The sequence below is a fragment of the Lissotriton helveticus genome, chromosome 5_1 (genome assembly GCF_964261635.1).
Source record: "Lissotriton helveticus chromosome 5_1, aLisHel1.1, whole genome shotgun sequence".
Lineage (NCBI taxonomy): Eukaryota > Metazoa > Chordata > Amphibia > Caudata > Salamandridae > Lissotriton > Lissotriton helveticus.
In genome coordinates, this window is record NC_136065.1 from 663511174 (window position 1) to 663527505 (window position 16332).

General features: G+C 41.4%; 1 protein-coding gene across 2 annotated transcripts in view; it reads left to right on the plus strand.

The window, feature by feature from the left end:
* SEC31B (SEC31 homolog B, COPII component) overlaps positions 1–3615 on the plus strand; it is a 1031933-nt gene extending 1028318 nt beyond the window's left edge. For both annotated transcript variants that reach the window (XM_078643061.1, XM_078643062.1), the window contains exon 26: positions 1301–3615. In XM_078643061.1, the coding sequence (XP_078499187.1) occupies positions 1301–1480 (180 nt within the window). In that variant the 3' untranslated portion in view covers positions 1481–3615. The remainder of the gene's footprint in view (positions 1–1300) is intronic.
* Positions 3616–16332: the final 12717 nt, after the last annotated feature.

The following is a 16332-nucleotide window of genomic DNA, read 5'->3' on the forward strand; positions in this document are numbered from 1 at the left end:
CAGAACAAAGTAATTGCACTCTGCCTCATCCTAAATTAAGAGTGAAAGGAGAAATGCATGAAGAGGTCCAAAGAGCTCCTCACTGGAGGATATTTAAGCCCTGGCAGTTAAATTTTCCTGCTTCTGGGGTCTCGGCAGAGCAGATTTAAGATTTACAATAAGCTTTGCTGGCTGTCTTAATAGTACTCAGGCCTCCGTCCTCGGTGCCACCCAATTGAACTTAAGACATCAGTAGTCTCAGCCCAGGCTTTGACTAGCACAACTATGATGGTGCCTATGCATTTCTCCCCACAAAATAGTGCTGACTTTTTGCTTGCTTACTGTCTGCTTTCTCGGTCACCATTACAACTGCCAACAACATTACTGCCACCACCATTGCATAAACACCTTCACCATTACCACCACAACTACCATTGCTATGACAGTTGTGAACAACACTATCAGCACTGCGACTACCATCACCATCATTATTATAACCCCCACTAATACCATTATCACCCTAATTCCACCATCAGCAACATCACAACAGTTAACTCCCACACCACTACTAATCTCACCACTAATACCACTATCAGCTCTGGCTACCACCGCAACCACAATGTTCTCATATTTTTGCTTGCATTAGAGCATTGCGCTTTTGACAGTGTTGAGTCAGTGTAATAGGAAGGATGGACCTATTTGTAAATATTATGGGTGTTTGCCATCAGTAATAAATACGCAATTGGCAAAGCCAATAGGTCTAGGATTTAAAAGGCTGGGTCATTGGCTTCGCCAATTCTATTTCCAGTTCTACATGCATCATGATGCATGCACAATCATGGCTGGCAATCGCAATCTTACAATGGGTTTCCTACTCCAAGATTGGCGCCGATGTGTATGCATGCATCTGTCATGTCACGTGCATGCAAATGCATTGTAACATAGACAAACCTTTTTTATTTACTTTTATAACATTGCATATGGCAATGCAATAGTGGTAAATTAAAATATACAAAAAAGTCCAAAAACGATAGGTCTAATTGTCAAAGAACGTAATTCTGTCTGTAGACCTGAAAAGGCCAGACCTATTGGCTTGGCTGGTGCTTGTTTTATGTGGAAATAGGTGTTTTGGGAAGATTAAGAACCATAAAAACTTGGAACATAACAAACCAAAGGCAGGACAAATGTGAATTGTCCGTTTATTGTCTGAAAGAGTTATCTGGATTCCTATATTGTTTTCATTTTCTTTTCTGTTTTGTAATCCCTTTTAACACACAGGATTGGGTTTTACCTTGACTGACATTTTTCCACCTCTTTGCAGTTGTCGCCTCATATTTTGTCTGGACTTCATGAAATAGCCTGCTGCATCGAAGATCGCAATTATCAGCAAGGTCTATTTGTGCACACCCAAGTGGTCAGCAGCAGCAATTTCAGTGAGATATCCAGCTTCATGCCCATCTTGAAAATCATCATGACTCTTGCCACCAAGCTTGGTGTTTAATGTCATTACAAGATGCATATGCCATGGGAACAAAAGATGGCGGGCATGGCAAAGAAGAATCCCACGTGCCAGACAACGTACAGATGGGAGGGATGCAATCTCTATCTTAAAGAAGTTATCCTTGGGCGTAGTAATTGAATTCCAATCACATCTCTAATTCTCAAACAGCCCCCATACTCTCCAGATCTAGAAAAGGCCATTCACCACTATTGAGAAGACTCTGGTTTCACAAGTTTCACTTTGATCGTGCCCTTGTGGTTAGGTAATGACTTGCTTGGCTGTGTCAGGCATATTGTTCTGTAAAAAGGTGTGGTGAGTTTTGATGTAAATGGTGTAAATGGGTGTGAGGTGTGTGTGATTTGCCAGTGTATACCTCATGCTGGACTTTACCTTACTTCCAAGTGGACCAGTCAGACTCCTCAACCTTGCCTCTTCGCCTCTTTCCAGTGTTTTCTAAACATTATTGGACATTTTCAATTCATGCTCACCTGAGCCCAGAGTTAAGCTTCGAATTGTTTTGGATTGACAGTTGGAAGACTTTACAGAAAGGATATGTTTTGAGATAAATGAATTAGCCCTTGCTCTTGTTTAAAAAAAAACCTATTTTGACTTTGATCATTTTTATCCAAATCTTTGCTGCCCACAATCATATCTCCTGGGATTGTTCTGTTTGAAGCATCTGCTACCTCCTTTGTGTTTGTCTTTGCACGTATGTAATCTTGTTTCGTGATTATCAGTTTTGGCTTTCTTCGTGTTGGTTGTTCATCCACTTTTTCCATCTAACCGTTTCTGTGCTAGGACATGGTGCTTTCCTAAATGTACAGATCATCTTTTGCTCAAACTTGTCCAATTTCTTTATATTCTGTGTTCTGTGCTTGCTGATCGTCATCATGCTCTTCCCTATGGTGCACCTGCTTCCTGTGTGTACATATATTTTCTTTTTCTCCCGTTGTTTACATTTTCTGCTTATATCTAGTTTTCTTGTTTCTGTTATCCACCTGTTACTTTACGAAAGGTTGTCTCACGTTACTGTCCGTTTGGATGACCAGATATGAATTCTGCAGGAGGACACAATTGCGGTTGATGCCAGTTTGGCTAACTTCAGAAACCAACACACGTACACTTTTGATGTATGTTTGCCTGCCTTAGTTCATCATTCTGGTTGTGTAGCAAGGCATTAACTATGAATATAAAAAAGGGTTTGCAGATTGCATCGCTTGAAAGTGTAGTGGGAAATACCAAGAAGGTGATTTTCCTTGCAGTCCTGATATTGGCCACTTGGGATCTACCACTAACAGATAAGGAGTAAAATAACCGTCACTGGCTGTGATGCAGTGCCTGTGCCTACAATCAGTCATTCAGGGTCCTCTCGTAACCAGCCCAGAAAGCATGCAGAGTCGATCATTGTGAGCTTTCAAAAAAGTGTGCTTCCTGTTGAGGTACCATGTCATAGGTTACAAACTCATCAAAGCAATCAGTGGAAACATATAGTTTTGTCTTGTCGCCGGAAACCCTGGCAACAAGTCACAGTGAATGTTACGTTGTTTAACCTGGCTGACACTATATTTATTTGTATCACTTTTCTTCCCGGGGGTTATTCAGAGTTATATGATATAAAATCCCGTTGGCAGGGTTAATTCCAGAGGGAGAGGGATGGCCAACCTGGATAGCATTGTATTACTTCAGTTGCTTTAAGGGCGTGGTGCAAATTTAGGTGATGAAAAAGACATTTGTTTCCAGTGCTCATTAAAATAGCAACAGTGCCCAATGAATAAGACACTGAATTTAGTATCAATCTTCCTAAAGTAACATCCTCTTCTAAACGCTGCTCACTTGGTTAATTAATTAGTATTTACCTTTCTCTTGCCTACCTATCTTCAACTTTTTTGAACCATTGAGTGTCTTCCTCTATATTACCTTGGATTTTTGAATTTTGTGTTGGCGTGTAAATTAAGCAGGTACCTCTGCTGTAGCCTTATGTTCAACCCAAGTTATTACTTGTTTGCACTCCTCGAGGTCCTCACCTCGTGCCTCATTTATGCTGCCTTTTAATAACAGCTAATTTGAAAAGTTGTTAGGTTGACTACGTTAAATGTAACTTAATGGGTGAAATAAAGCAGATTTTCGAAGAAAAAGAGCTTTTGCTTATTATTTTATCCAATTTTCTTCCTGCCGAGACACCCATACGTAATGTCCTTTTTATTAACATTTCTTTGTTGACTAGCTAAACAAACAGCAAACTAGAAATATACACCCACTCACACATTCCAGACTACACAAATGATACACACCATAAACAAACTCCAATGACAAGCTTTCTCTTATCCCCACACCTAACACATATACAGCAACTCTCTTTTAAACGCCTCCCATCCATTGGACAATTTAGAATCTTACTACATGACCCACATGCTGCACCACCACCCCAAACTTACAACTTCCACCCTAAACCGACACAAACAAAATGAGCAATATGCCACTCCTCACAACTTTGCTTCTCCATGTCTACTGCACAACAAGGCTACACTACAATAACAACACAGCTCACCAACTCACTCGTAACCACTGTCTCCACCACCTACTCACGCAGACCCATCAAAATGCCTTCTTAGCCTGCTGGACGAGGAACATACAGAACAGCTACACTATTACTATCCTTGTACAGCTAATACCAGGACTAAGGGCACACATGCTACAGACCCACAAAATACTGCTCACTCTTCTTCAGAGCAAAGTCACACTATCACCTAAGCACATACTCTAAACTGCTTACTAATAAATGCCCGATCACTCTCTAAAAACAAGCATTGGCATAGCCAATAGGTCTCGCCTTTGGAACCTTATAAGGGTTTAGTTATACAGCACAATATCCTTGGTGCACCACCATCAACTGTTGCATGGCTAAACACTTATAAGGTCCCAAAGGCGAGGCCTATTGGCTATGCCAATGCTTGTTTAATGAGAGCACGGACCTGTCTCTCATTGCCGCACTGTCTCATACAAAATCCCAAAATACAAAGTAATTTTATTCAGCGCTCATTAGAAACAGTGTGCTGGAAATACAACCCAAAGGCTGCCTTTTTAGCAACTAAATATACAGATTTAAGATAGGTGGTGGGAGAAATTGATTACATTATGGTTTCCTTGCGGGTTGCAGAATTCTGCCTTATCGTTTTTCATAGATATATTTTTTTGAGCTATTTTCTCGATTTGTTTAGTTTTATATAACATATTCTTTTATTTGTAAAAAAAAAAAAGTTACGAAGTGTTTTGTAAGGTTAGAATGTTGTCTGTTTCAGAGCTGTTAAAAGGAACCTAATAGTTTTTCTTTATTTCAGTCTATATAGTGATTGCTTTGCAGGTACGTCTCTAGTACTTAATTTGAGTTTACCATGAAATCCTTTTTTTAAAGATCAGTGTGCTAAAACGGGTTAAAAACGCAGTGTTTTGTACGTTTGGTTTCTCAAACAAGTAATTAATTTTGGGTTCCATTTTAAACATCCTACCGGGGGTGGGGGGAGAGGTGTGGGGCAGAGGCTAGGGCGCCTGACTCCAGAGCGCAGGGCTCATGGTTTGATCGCCGGCAGCAGCTCAGCACCATGTGACTGGGCAATAGCTCACTTAATCTTCCCAATAGCCCCCGCGCTTTGAGATCACTGGCGTAACGAAAATTGAGGGGGCCTCCCTGCAAGGTATGTAGAGGGGCCCCCTGGAGCTTCGGGCCCCCCCCCCCGCACCGCGTGGGCTGCGGGGGCCTGTGTTACGCCCCTGCTTGAGATCCTTTGGGGTAAGTAGTTTGCGCTTTACAAGTACCAAATTTAGATTTACCTACAATCCATTGCCAAATGTGGCGCCAAGAAAATGCACATTAGACGTTGGCCAAACTTGCATTGTTCATTATCCTGTCGACAAGCCGTGTCAATAGGTGTTGCTTTTTTTTAAAGCAGCATTTTACTTTTGAATTTCAGTTCTTTATCAGTATTTGTTCAAAGGTGTCAAAAGACACAATATGACAACACCGATGGGACTCTGCCCCTATGGCCAAACCCTAGAGATATGCTATCATGGGTGCACGTGACGTGATAAGACATGAAATTACATGTCCTGTATGCTTTCTTCTTCTTAACACTACAACGTCCGTGAGCTACTCAGTCCATAAATTAAACCTGCGGGTGGCAATAAAAAGGAATACATTATTTATTTCAGAGTTAAGAGTTAAACGTTACTTATTCTAAATGCAGTAAGCTATTCACACCTTAACTTCTGCTGAATTGCAATTTTTTTTATTGGAAATGCACCCTCTGGCTAATTAAAGATCAGACACGCCCTGTTCGACCTTTGGCGCGCGGCCTAGCACTGACATATAAATATAAATTCCAGCAGCATTAACTTCATTAGAAACACCGATCTGATTTGATGTATTATTTATGTAGGTCCATGTGATGGGAGTTCCTCGTGATGCACATAGCTTGGAAATGCCAATCATTACTAGAACATACCATCATGGCTGTTCACTGGAAAGCCATGTGCCCTAGGAAGTGAATGAAACACATGTGCAAATCAATTATCATAGAACTAAATAGTTTTTTTTATGTGGCAGGGCTCTGCTGGTGATATAAAGACTCTGAGCAAAGTAACTGGAAAATGCTGTTAAGTTGTACCATCGAACCTGCAAGGGCTAACAACGCCCAAGCCGAAGATGCTAAAAATGTTTAAGAGTGAAAAGCCCCGCAGGCGTGAGGACAAGGAAACTTGAAAAGGCTGACAGTACAAGCTACATTTTGTTGCTCCCATGTGGCAAGTCAACACACAGAACACAGGTGTATTTTGAAGAAAGTGGCGGTGGCAAGTAAGACCGTCTATACCAACCTGTAGCTCTGCGAGTTCACTGTTGTGACTGCCTGGTGTCTGTAGCAACGTACTCGTCTTGTGCCGAATGCATCTGTGTACCAGGGCGCCCCAAACAATAGTGTAATTGGCAACATGTTCAAGAAAGAATTATTATTACAAATAGAGATCTCTTTGTGAAACTCTGTTACTGGGACTCAAACTCACTACTATGTCCGTTGCTTTGTTAACTGAGCAAATTGGACACCCCGGCCCTCGATCCACTAAATGTTTAATGTTGGAGTAAGTGCTTCTCGGGCCATGCACTTAAAATCTGTACCACAAGTAGATGTCGCAGTTTGAATACTGAAAAAGTGAAGCTCAACAGACCTTAAACGTGTTGTCTCTGAGACCTTAATCCAGCCACGCACACTTCCAATTCCCATGGACATAAATGTCATAAAAAAACATCTGAGTGCCCCATCAGGCCTTACTATGTTACACACTACCTCACGTATCCAGTACGGGAAGAGAGCACAAATCGCTGTCCCGCACCACAGAGATGATTTAAACAAGCGCGCATGCTGGAAGGTTCGAGCGAGCCACCTTTTCGTTTAACCCTACACACAAATCGTCCTGTTGGATGAGTTAATTGCAAGACAAACAGCTTGATCATCATAATTATTCAGAAAAAAACGTTCTGTGAATGAAGTCATTATACTCTTTAAAAAATATTGTTAGTATATGTGGGCCATGGTTGTTATCTTATTGGGAAAGGCCACACTTAGGAGGATTAATGAGGCATTGTGATGCAGGTACCAGACGATTCCCTGTGACAACATAAACTTTAATATGGTCTGCTTTACACTCACCTGGTCACCAGATGGAAATTGCTCGAAAAAACGTAAAAAGGTTAAGAATTTGTGCATCTATCAACCCTGTCTTTGTGGCCCGGCCTACCACTATGACCTCACTGAAAGCAATGGACCTCTGGACGGTCGTCGATTACCAGAGTTGTGAAAGTGTCCTGGGGCTAAGTGACCTGGACATACACATAAAGTGCACCATTGTGGGGGTTTACTTCTAATGGGATAAAAGTGCGCTTGGTCGTCCTGTTCAGGCCGCACCTTTGAACAACTTAAACTGGGCTGATCCCATTTAAGCATTCAGTGTTACTCAGAGGATGGCGTTGATGAACTGTCGTATTAACTGACAAAGGTAAGATGCGTGCCCCCTGTTGATGGACCCCTCTTACTGTGCAGAACAATGGGCTCTTTTCTAGTCACTCTGAAACACGTCTCGCCCACCTGCTCACTCTGCTCCACCCCGCTCTGTTAGTGCAGTACCAAACCTCGCCACGGGAGGGAGCATTCCCAGTGGCACAACCTTGCTTCCTATATGAAGCAGTACTAGTAGCATTGACGTGGTTGCCATATATGGCCCACCACTCACGTGAGTACGCAAAATTCACCACTACCAAAGGGCAGACATAGAGCATGACCAGCCTTTAGTTCAATACAGTTTGTGGTCCCCACAGGGAGGAGAGAAGCCGATGGTGGGGCTTACACTCCAAACTTTCCTGCCCATCTCACTCTCGGCACGCACACTCAAGCTACAGAACAAACCCCAGCAAATGGACCACGTTGGAAAAAGTTGCCTGGAAGTGTGGACAACAGCCTAGGGAGAAGTGGGGATCCTAATTCAGATACTGCTGAGAGTGAATACCATTCAGTTGCTGTTATAACTCTGCAGCTCAGAGCCCCAAGCACAGTGAAGAAGCAATGCAGGCATTGTGAAGGGCAACTGAGCATCAGTTAGAGAGGGACAGTGGAATGCTCGGCCATACCGTGTTGGGGGCTACTGGACGCAAAATCATGACACGCATGAACTTTCTGCAACAATCACGCACATCAGTATAACGCCACTGGTGGAAAACGGGACAGCGCACTCGAAGGTCAGCAGAACTGCTACGTACCTGCTCTAGACTGATCCACAAGCTGATCCCTGCCACAGAAGCAAAGAAAAGCAGGGTAAGCATGTTCACCGAGGAAACAAGTGCGCGTGCCTCGCGCTGAAAGAGGAGGCAGCAGGGGGAGGAGGCCTGCGCCTGTTTCCCTTACGGGAGCGAGCAGGTACTATATGGTTTCAAGGCTCGCTCCCGCAAGGGAATCACCAAACGTGCACGCATTGCCATTGAAAGCAATGCATGCACGTTTTTGGCAGCAAAACGGAATCGATTACAAAAGGTCTTTTTTCCTATGCTACACGTGCGCACTGCGTAGGCGAGACCTAACAAGCATCACTTCTACAACCTTCTCACTGACTCAAAACCTGACATACTCTTCATACCTGAATCATGGTTGGAAGATGATAGGGCTCCAGTATTGCATGAAGCCGTTCCTCTAGGCTATCAAACTATCATGCAAAATTGTATAGGCAAAATAGGAGGTGGCCTAGCTGTTGCGTTCAGGCAAACATTAAATATCACTAAACCTAACGACATCTCTATACAAGGTTGCGAGGCCCTCTTCACCAGATGCAAAACTGCATCATCTTCCTCCTGTAACTTCCTGTTCCTTTACAGACCTCCACCTAGCAATGGAACATTCCCAGACACACTTCTAGACACGGTTTCAAATCTGATAATGCTTCACTCCAACCTATGCATTCTAGGTGACCTCAACATTTGGTTTGACAAACTCTATGTGCACAATCCAAAAACACTCATCCCACCGTACAAGACAAAATAACGTGGGTGGCACATCCTTCTCTGTTCAAGCAGCCAAACCATGGATCTCTTTACCCCCGAACATAAGATCCACCTATAACCACCTTATCTTCAGAAGACTACTCAAGAATTGACTCTTCCCCACATAACCACCACACTCAAAGATAAATATACAGCATATCTCTCTGAATATAAACATTTATTTGGACTATAGATGTGTACCAACATATGTGTATTGCTTTGTATAAATGTGTATAATACTTATGTTTTATAGATATAGATATGTGTTAGTTCTGCTTAACAAGTGTACATATTACTTATAGGTACAGTATTCTATGTTTAATATGTATATAAGTGACTGCATAAACAAGTAAATCTTTTATCACAACTATTTATCTACAATTCTTCACTATTTAATTACAATTTCTTTTTTAAAACAACATATTTATTTAAAGCACAGCAACACTTGAAATTCTGAGTTTATTAAATGCAACTTTAATCTACATATATTACCCTCCTTATACAGATACACCTTCCATGTATTTATGTATCTTTATATTTATTACTTTGCTTTTAATTCAGCATATCCAATGGACTACCCTGTATCTCACCCTCCACTCTGACTCATCTCAAACCTCATTCTACTACTCTTTCCAATGCACTATGCTATTTCTCACCCTATACTTCTCTCAATATATCCTCTACCTCCTCTCTCATTCATCCCAAAACCCATACCACTACTATGACCCCCAAATTAGCCCTTACTAGACTGTTCCCTCCTCTGCCCCTCTTTTCATCATCTCATAACTCTTTTACTATTCAGATCTCCCAAACAAGCCTTTCTTAACCCTTCCCTCCGACTCTTCCCCCTCCCCTTTACTCAGAAAACCCCCTCCTACGGCTGTGAACTCCCCCCCAAAAAATTCTAGACCAATCCCTCCACTATTCCGTTTCAACTCAAATAACAGACTAACCTGTCCACCGCTCAAATCATTTTAATTTACACATTTTCCTACACTCATTCACCACTAATCCTTCTTTGGTCTGGAGTAGCGTGCTACTCGCAGAGAAGTGCTTCAACAACCTCATCAGGGTTAGCAAGCACTATATAAATGTATACTCTTCCCTCGTCCATCCCTCCACTATCCTTATCAATCCAAATAAAAGACTAACATATCGACTGCTCACATTAACTTCATATTTCTCTAGACTAATTCATCACTAATCCTTTTTTTGGTTCCAGAGTAGCGTGCTACTTGCCAAAAAACGCTTCAACACCTCGTCAGTGGTAGCAAGCGCTATGTAAATGCAAACCTTTCTCTTATATCCCTCCATTATCCTTTTCAATCCAAATAAGACTAACATATCCACAGCTCTAATTAATTTCCTATTTCACTATACTAATTAACCACTAATCCTTTTGGGTTCTGGAGTAGCGTGCTAGTTGCCGAAAAAGCACTTTCACGCCTCGTCAGGGGTAGCGAGTGCTATATAAATGCAATTACAATACAGTACAATCCATTTCATCAGAAAAGTAGTATTTAAGACTACGATCGCCTTTGTTGAACCCAGTTGATGTTGTGCATGAGTAACCGCTGAGGGATGATATAGGAAACTTAAAAATATAAAGTAAATCTATTTTTACATTTGTTTTTTATGTTTGCTATTTCACTTGAACGGTTTAGCTGTAACCTGTACTTCTTTTATACAGTTAGAGTGCTCTTTGTGTCCACTGCTTGCTCATGATTTTATGATTTTCCTGTCTATTTCAATTCACTGCTCATGATTCAAATACACCCCCCTTGTGTTTTTCAGTAGCCTGGGAGAATTTAAAAATTTTCAAGTTTCACCTTGCTTGATAATTGCTTGAAAGTATTCTCTCACTGCTACGTCCTGAAACTGTTTTTCTTTTTGCATGTTTCTAAGGAATTACAGCTTTAGCACTGGCTGGAATCCTTGTTCTGCTTGTTCATTTCTTTATCATTTTAAATGTAAAGCGCGGGTGCTGCGATTATAGCAAAAGTAAAGAAATAGATCTTTTATTTTATTTCTTTACTTTTGCAGCAATCGCGGCACCGGCGCTTTACTTTTTCTTCATGTTGCTTCTCCCTCCCATTCCCTCCTCCTGTCAACCATTGATTCTCCTCGTCACTCCTGTATTGCCTCCCCATTTGTGCTGTGTTGCTTCCTCCACCTATTCCCTCTGTGCTGCTCCGCCACTTGTGATTTTTGAAAAAAACATTTGCATTGTTTTCTTTATCTATTTAATGATCCAACTTTGATCTGCAAATAAAAAGCGGAAAAACAGTGTCCAAATCATAGACTTTTTTTTTCTTATTTATTCGTGCTACACAGCTTCTGAAATGACATGACATAAAAACCATTGACAAAGGCATTACGTCTCAGTCATTACCTATTTGCTTTGCCAATGCATGTTAACATGTGGCTCCTAATTCTTTTCTTTAGGAAGCACATTTTGGTCTATTGTGTGTCCTCACTCTCTGGTAGGCTTCAGCTGTGTTGAGGTATAGGCTAAATTTGTTGTTCCCATCAAAAGTTTTCATGCTTAAAGAGAATTCCTCTCCACATATCTTTCTATTTGTGGAATTGGGAAAGAAGCCCTGTTTAGTTATTACGCACACTTTCTGTTAAACCAAAGAACACACTCTACTAAGATAAAATTGTGGTTAATAAATTGGAATAGTGATTGCTTTTGAAAGATCAGGGACCACTGCTTCCTGATATTGTTGATACTGAAGAAGAGCATGTGGTTAAATATTTGTACTCTTGTCACTTTGTTGCCTATTATCCTTATCCCATTGGGGCTTGGATAAGGATACGCAACTCCTGCAATAGTTAACATGTCTGTCTATAAAGTATTAATAATGCCATGCAGACAGTTGGCTTTCTTCCATTGACTTTATAAACCCATCATTTTATATTTTATTGTATTACTGCAATTTTTGCTTGAAATATGCAAAGGAGGAATGTAGTCAAAATAATGTGTTTTTCTGCCAACAGTTTGAAGCACTATCTAAAGAAGTGATTGCCAAAGACAATATTATCCCATTGTAAATATTGGACTTTTATTTAGTAGATGCATGCTTTAATACTTGGGGTTGCAATCACATGTTGATACAAAATGTATGTTTAAACAATAAAGCATGAAATCAAACAATGATATTTTATCTATGTAAGCTGGATATCCCAAGCAACCTGACCCAGTGGGCTACGTAGTCACTTGAGAACAATATGAAATTGTTTTGTACACATTTGCGCCACGACGAGCCATTGCATTTTTAGGTCTAGTTTGACAGAACAGTTTTTAACTTATCTTATGTGAGCAACTGAAAAATAACTTCCGGAAGCTCTACTGTGTGACAGGTTACTACTCCTATTGCTTCCCTTTGGTTACTATATGCTGTTTGATTGGGCAGAAATTGTGTGCTCTCACTGAAAGAGTGCTTATTTGTCACCTTTTTTTTCTTGTGAGTAAGATTAGGCTCAAGACAGCAGCCTGCAGTTGGGTATGGTGGCAAGACAATGATTAAGGCTATAGGCCTAATGTTTCCTATGAAAAGTTATGACAAATGTAGGAGCTCTGGGGTATTTGTGTTGAAAAGAGTATTAAGGCGAATATGTGTTTAACAGTGGATTTTTATTACTGGTTGAAGCCTTTTATAGAGATATTTAGTTATATGGAATGTCATTGGTAAACATAGTACATAAGTGTTTTGGTGTATGTTTGCTCTTCTGATAAACCCTGGATAGGAAGATTTGCACTGAGTATCCCTGGATTGTATTTTATTTTGCCAACTGAAATGTTGTATATTTTTATGGCTGTATTTCTGATTGTTAACTTGTGGGAAAGCTGATACTTAATGCATAGTTGCCTGAGTTGGTAACATAGGAAATCTTATGTTGAATACAATAGTCTTGGGTTGTGGTGACAAGCTAATGATTAAGATCGTTATGATATGTTATGTGTATTTTTATTATACACACCTCACCCGAAAGGTTATCCTGGGTCTGCAGCAGGAGTTGTGTGGGCTGAGCGAGGGTCTGGGCTGGGTGAAAAGCAAGATCTTCAGTTTCCTGCAGAATTAAACAAGCATTGGCATAGCCACTAGGTCTCACCTTTGGGGCTATTTAAGTGTTTAGCCATGCAACAGTTGTTGCTGCACCAACAATATTGTGCTGCATAACTAAATACTTAGAAGGTCCCAAAAGGGAGACCTATTGGCTATGCCAATGCTTGTTTATAATAGAAGTCAGTCAAGTGAATTGATTTCAATGAAATGAAGCACCCGAGATATTTCATTTAATCCATTCCGAGTCTGGTGCTGTAGAAGATTTAGCACTTCCGAAATTCATCTGTAGTCTCACTCTGAATTCCGAGAACCTTGGAAGGCTTCATCAAACGAAAAGCTAAGTCTTTAGTTTCTAAGCAGTATTAGGTGAACTGTAACCTAGAAAAATCTTTAATCTATATAGACGCTACAGTATGACATTCCCTCACCCTCTCTTTTCCAAGTAAGACAAAAAGTGAGAGATTCCTACATTTTGTTCTCTGAGAAGTTTTTTCTACAATTTTTCAATTTAGATCACAAGAAGAGAAGCTGAGGTCTAGGACTGCAGGGTATGTAGAAAAGGCTAGAGAATAATTAATAAAATCTAGAGTTCAGTAAAATATGCATTCGATAAATAATTGTTTGTATCTTTTCAGTGTTCTCGGACTTCCATACGAACCACATCGTTAAGAATATGTGAGGAGCACACAGATGGAGAACCAGACACCTACATACCAGGACATCCTCTTCTTTCTTATTTTCTTATTTTGTCCCAATCCCCTTTCCCTGCTTGAGTCTTCTGGATACTCAGTTTATATCGAGTTTCTGGAGAGTTCTTGGAGAGGAATTGGGAGAAAGCAGTATTCTGTTCCTGTGCAAGCCAGACGTGAGAGTACATCTTGATAGGTGTCCCTACACACCTTTGGCAAGCGCTAATGCCTGGATTCCGAGTTGCATTGGGACAGTGACTTTGACAGATCTGTTAAGCAGGATTACCTTGTCAACCTTCCTCCAGGGGAAGAAGGTTGCTCTGAAATCTATTCTACAGGTGAGGAACTTGCAAATAGAAGTATCCATTGGAAGAAGAAAGTTACTTACCAGCAATAATGATCTTTCTGGTTGATACTCTATATACCTGCAGAATACTCATGGACCCACCCGCCTCCACTTTTGATAGATGTGTTATAGGGAAAGTTAATACGATCCCAATTTAGACTGCATTACATTGCAAATGTCAGTCCAACGACTCACCTCAAAGGATGGGGGAAAAAAAATCGAAACACGTTGTTGGTCTGGTGTGGGCACTGTATGGCTTCAGGAACATTATCAAAAATGTTTAATTTTGTAAGCACTTTCATAGCAGCCGGAGTGGATGACTAGAGTTATGCAGGTTCAAGTAAGCGACATCTGGTAAGGTACACCAGATAGGTGACCCACCAGAAGCTGCATGTTACCTGCTCAGTCCCCAAATAGCTGTTGGAAGATCCTAAATGGCTCCAATATGATTCTTGGTGATTCCCAAACACAGCAAAAGTTAATCACAGAAGCAGGATATAGCAACACTCTAACAAGACATTGCAAGCATACCAAAGAAATTCACAGCGCATAACAATCCGTCACACAGCTTACATCAGCCCAAGAAACAATTTCAGCATGTGGTAAGCTCAATAATTTGACTTTAGAGTAAAATGGAAGTCTTGGTAAATATAAAGCACAGTACAAATATATTCATTTTTGGAATGCCAGCAAGACTGAGTCTGTGGTGTGTCTCTTAACAGTGGTTCAGGAATTCGAAACGTTCTAAGCAATGATCCTGCCTGCTGCTATGTAGCTCCACGCTGAATCCATACAGGCCTGGAAGTGATGGAGTGTATTTGCATATAATCACCACCCCTGCACTCTGACATCTGTTCCTTTTTCCCCACGCCTTCCCACACAGGTCTGGAGCTCCACTTCCACATTTACCGGATTACGACGATTTCTCACATGTTAAAAACCTGCAAGCTAAGTAATAATGTCCCTTTCTATTATTACAGGCTTCAAGTCACGCCTTCATTGCAGAAAACAGATGTTGGCAATGGGCCCTCACTCAAAGTAGTGTGATAAGTGCACCTCATACACTGGAGGACGACCCGGCACCAGTATGCAATGCTGTATGACACCAACAATAAGAAGTCGAGACCCTTGCGTTAGTCCTTCTCCAGGTCTTGGCGCAGTTCCAGTGTCGCTCTTTGAGCTGCTTTTGTGAGAGGTCAGGCTCACGATCGAAGTCCTCCCATAAGTTTGAATCGAATTCTTAACACAGACATTAAAAAAGCAGGACTCTGCCCCCATCCCACCATTCCTTGTCCAAAGTGGTTTTCAAGCATGGAGCTGATCCCAGTGCGCCCTGAGTTTCCTGGGCCGTTGTCAATCATGCAGCAAAACAAGGTCTTAGAATATGCCCTGTTGCAGATCGTCCGTGTTTTTCTGGCTCCCTTGGTGTGCCCCAAGAAATCACAGGAGGCTCCAGTTGAATACCACTAGCAGGGCCACTAGCAGTGGAAATTAGTTCCAGATTCACTACCAATTTCAGTTCAGATTCTCTACTCTGGCGCCTAGATCTTCTCATTGCCCCACTCCTCGATCTGCACTGATGTCATGCTACCAATCAAAACCGGTCATTATACAGCTTGATTATACACCCCTGCCTCCACCAAGGAGGCTAGCAGAGACTCCAATATATTTTCAGCTCTGTCCCAAAGAAGGTAAACCAGAGGATATGACGATTGTGGGGTTGGAAATAGTTATTTTTCTCCTCTTCATGATTATTAGAGTTTTTAAATGGACTTACAAAATCCAGGTGAACCTAATACCTCACCTCAAGTAGTTCTCGCATCCGTTTAGTAGGTTCTGGAAATATTCCAGTGAGCTGGTGTACAGAAAGCCTTAGTCGGCCCAACCACTACAGCAGACACCTCTGTCTTTTTTGAGGCTGTGGACAGGGGTCTGGCTAGCATTTGCAGGCCAAAGAGGCACCATTCCTCCCATTCTCACTACCCTGCTGCAACATCCTCTTAGGCGCTTTAGTTTGCCCTTAGCAGCACATACCCATCCTTTGTAGGACAAGGTCCAGTATTTCCTCCTGGGATGGCAATTCGTCAAGCCCAACGGATGGATCATACAGACCATTCAGCATGGTTAATCCCTAGGACAACCTTTCCATTCTAGGCAGAAGGTGCCAGTGT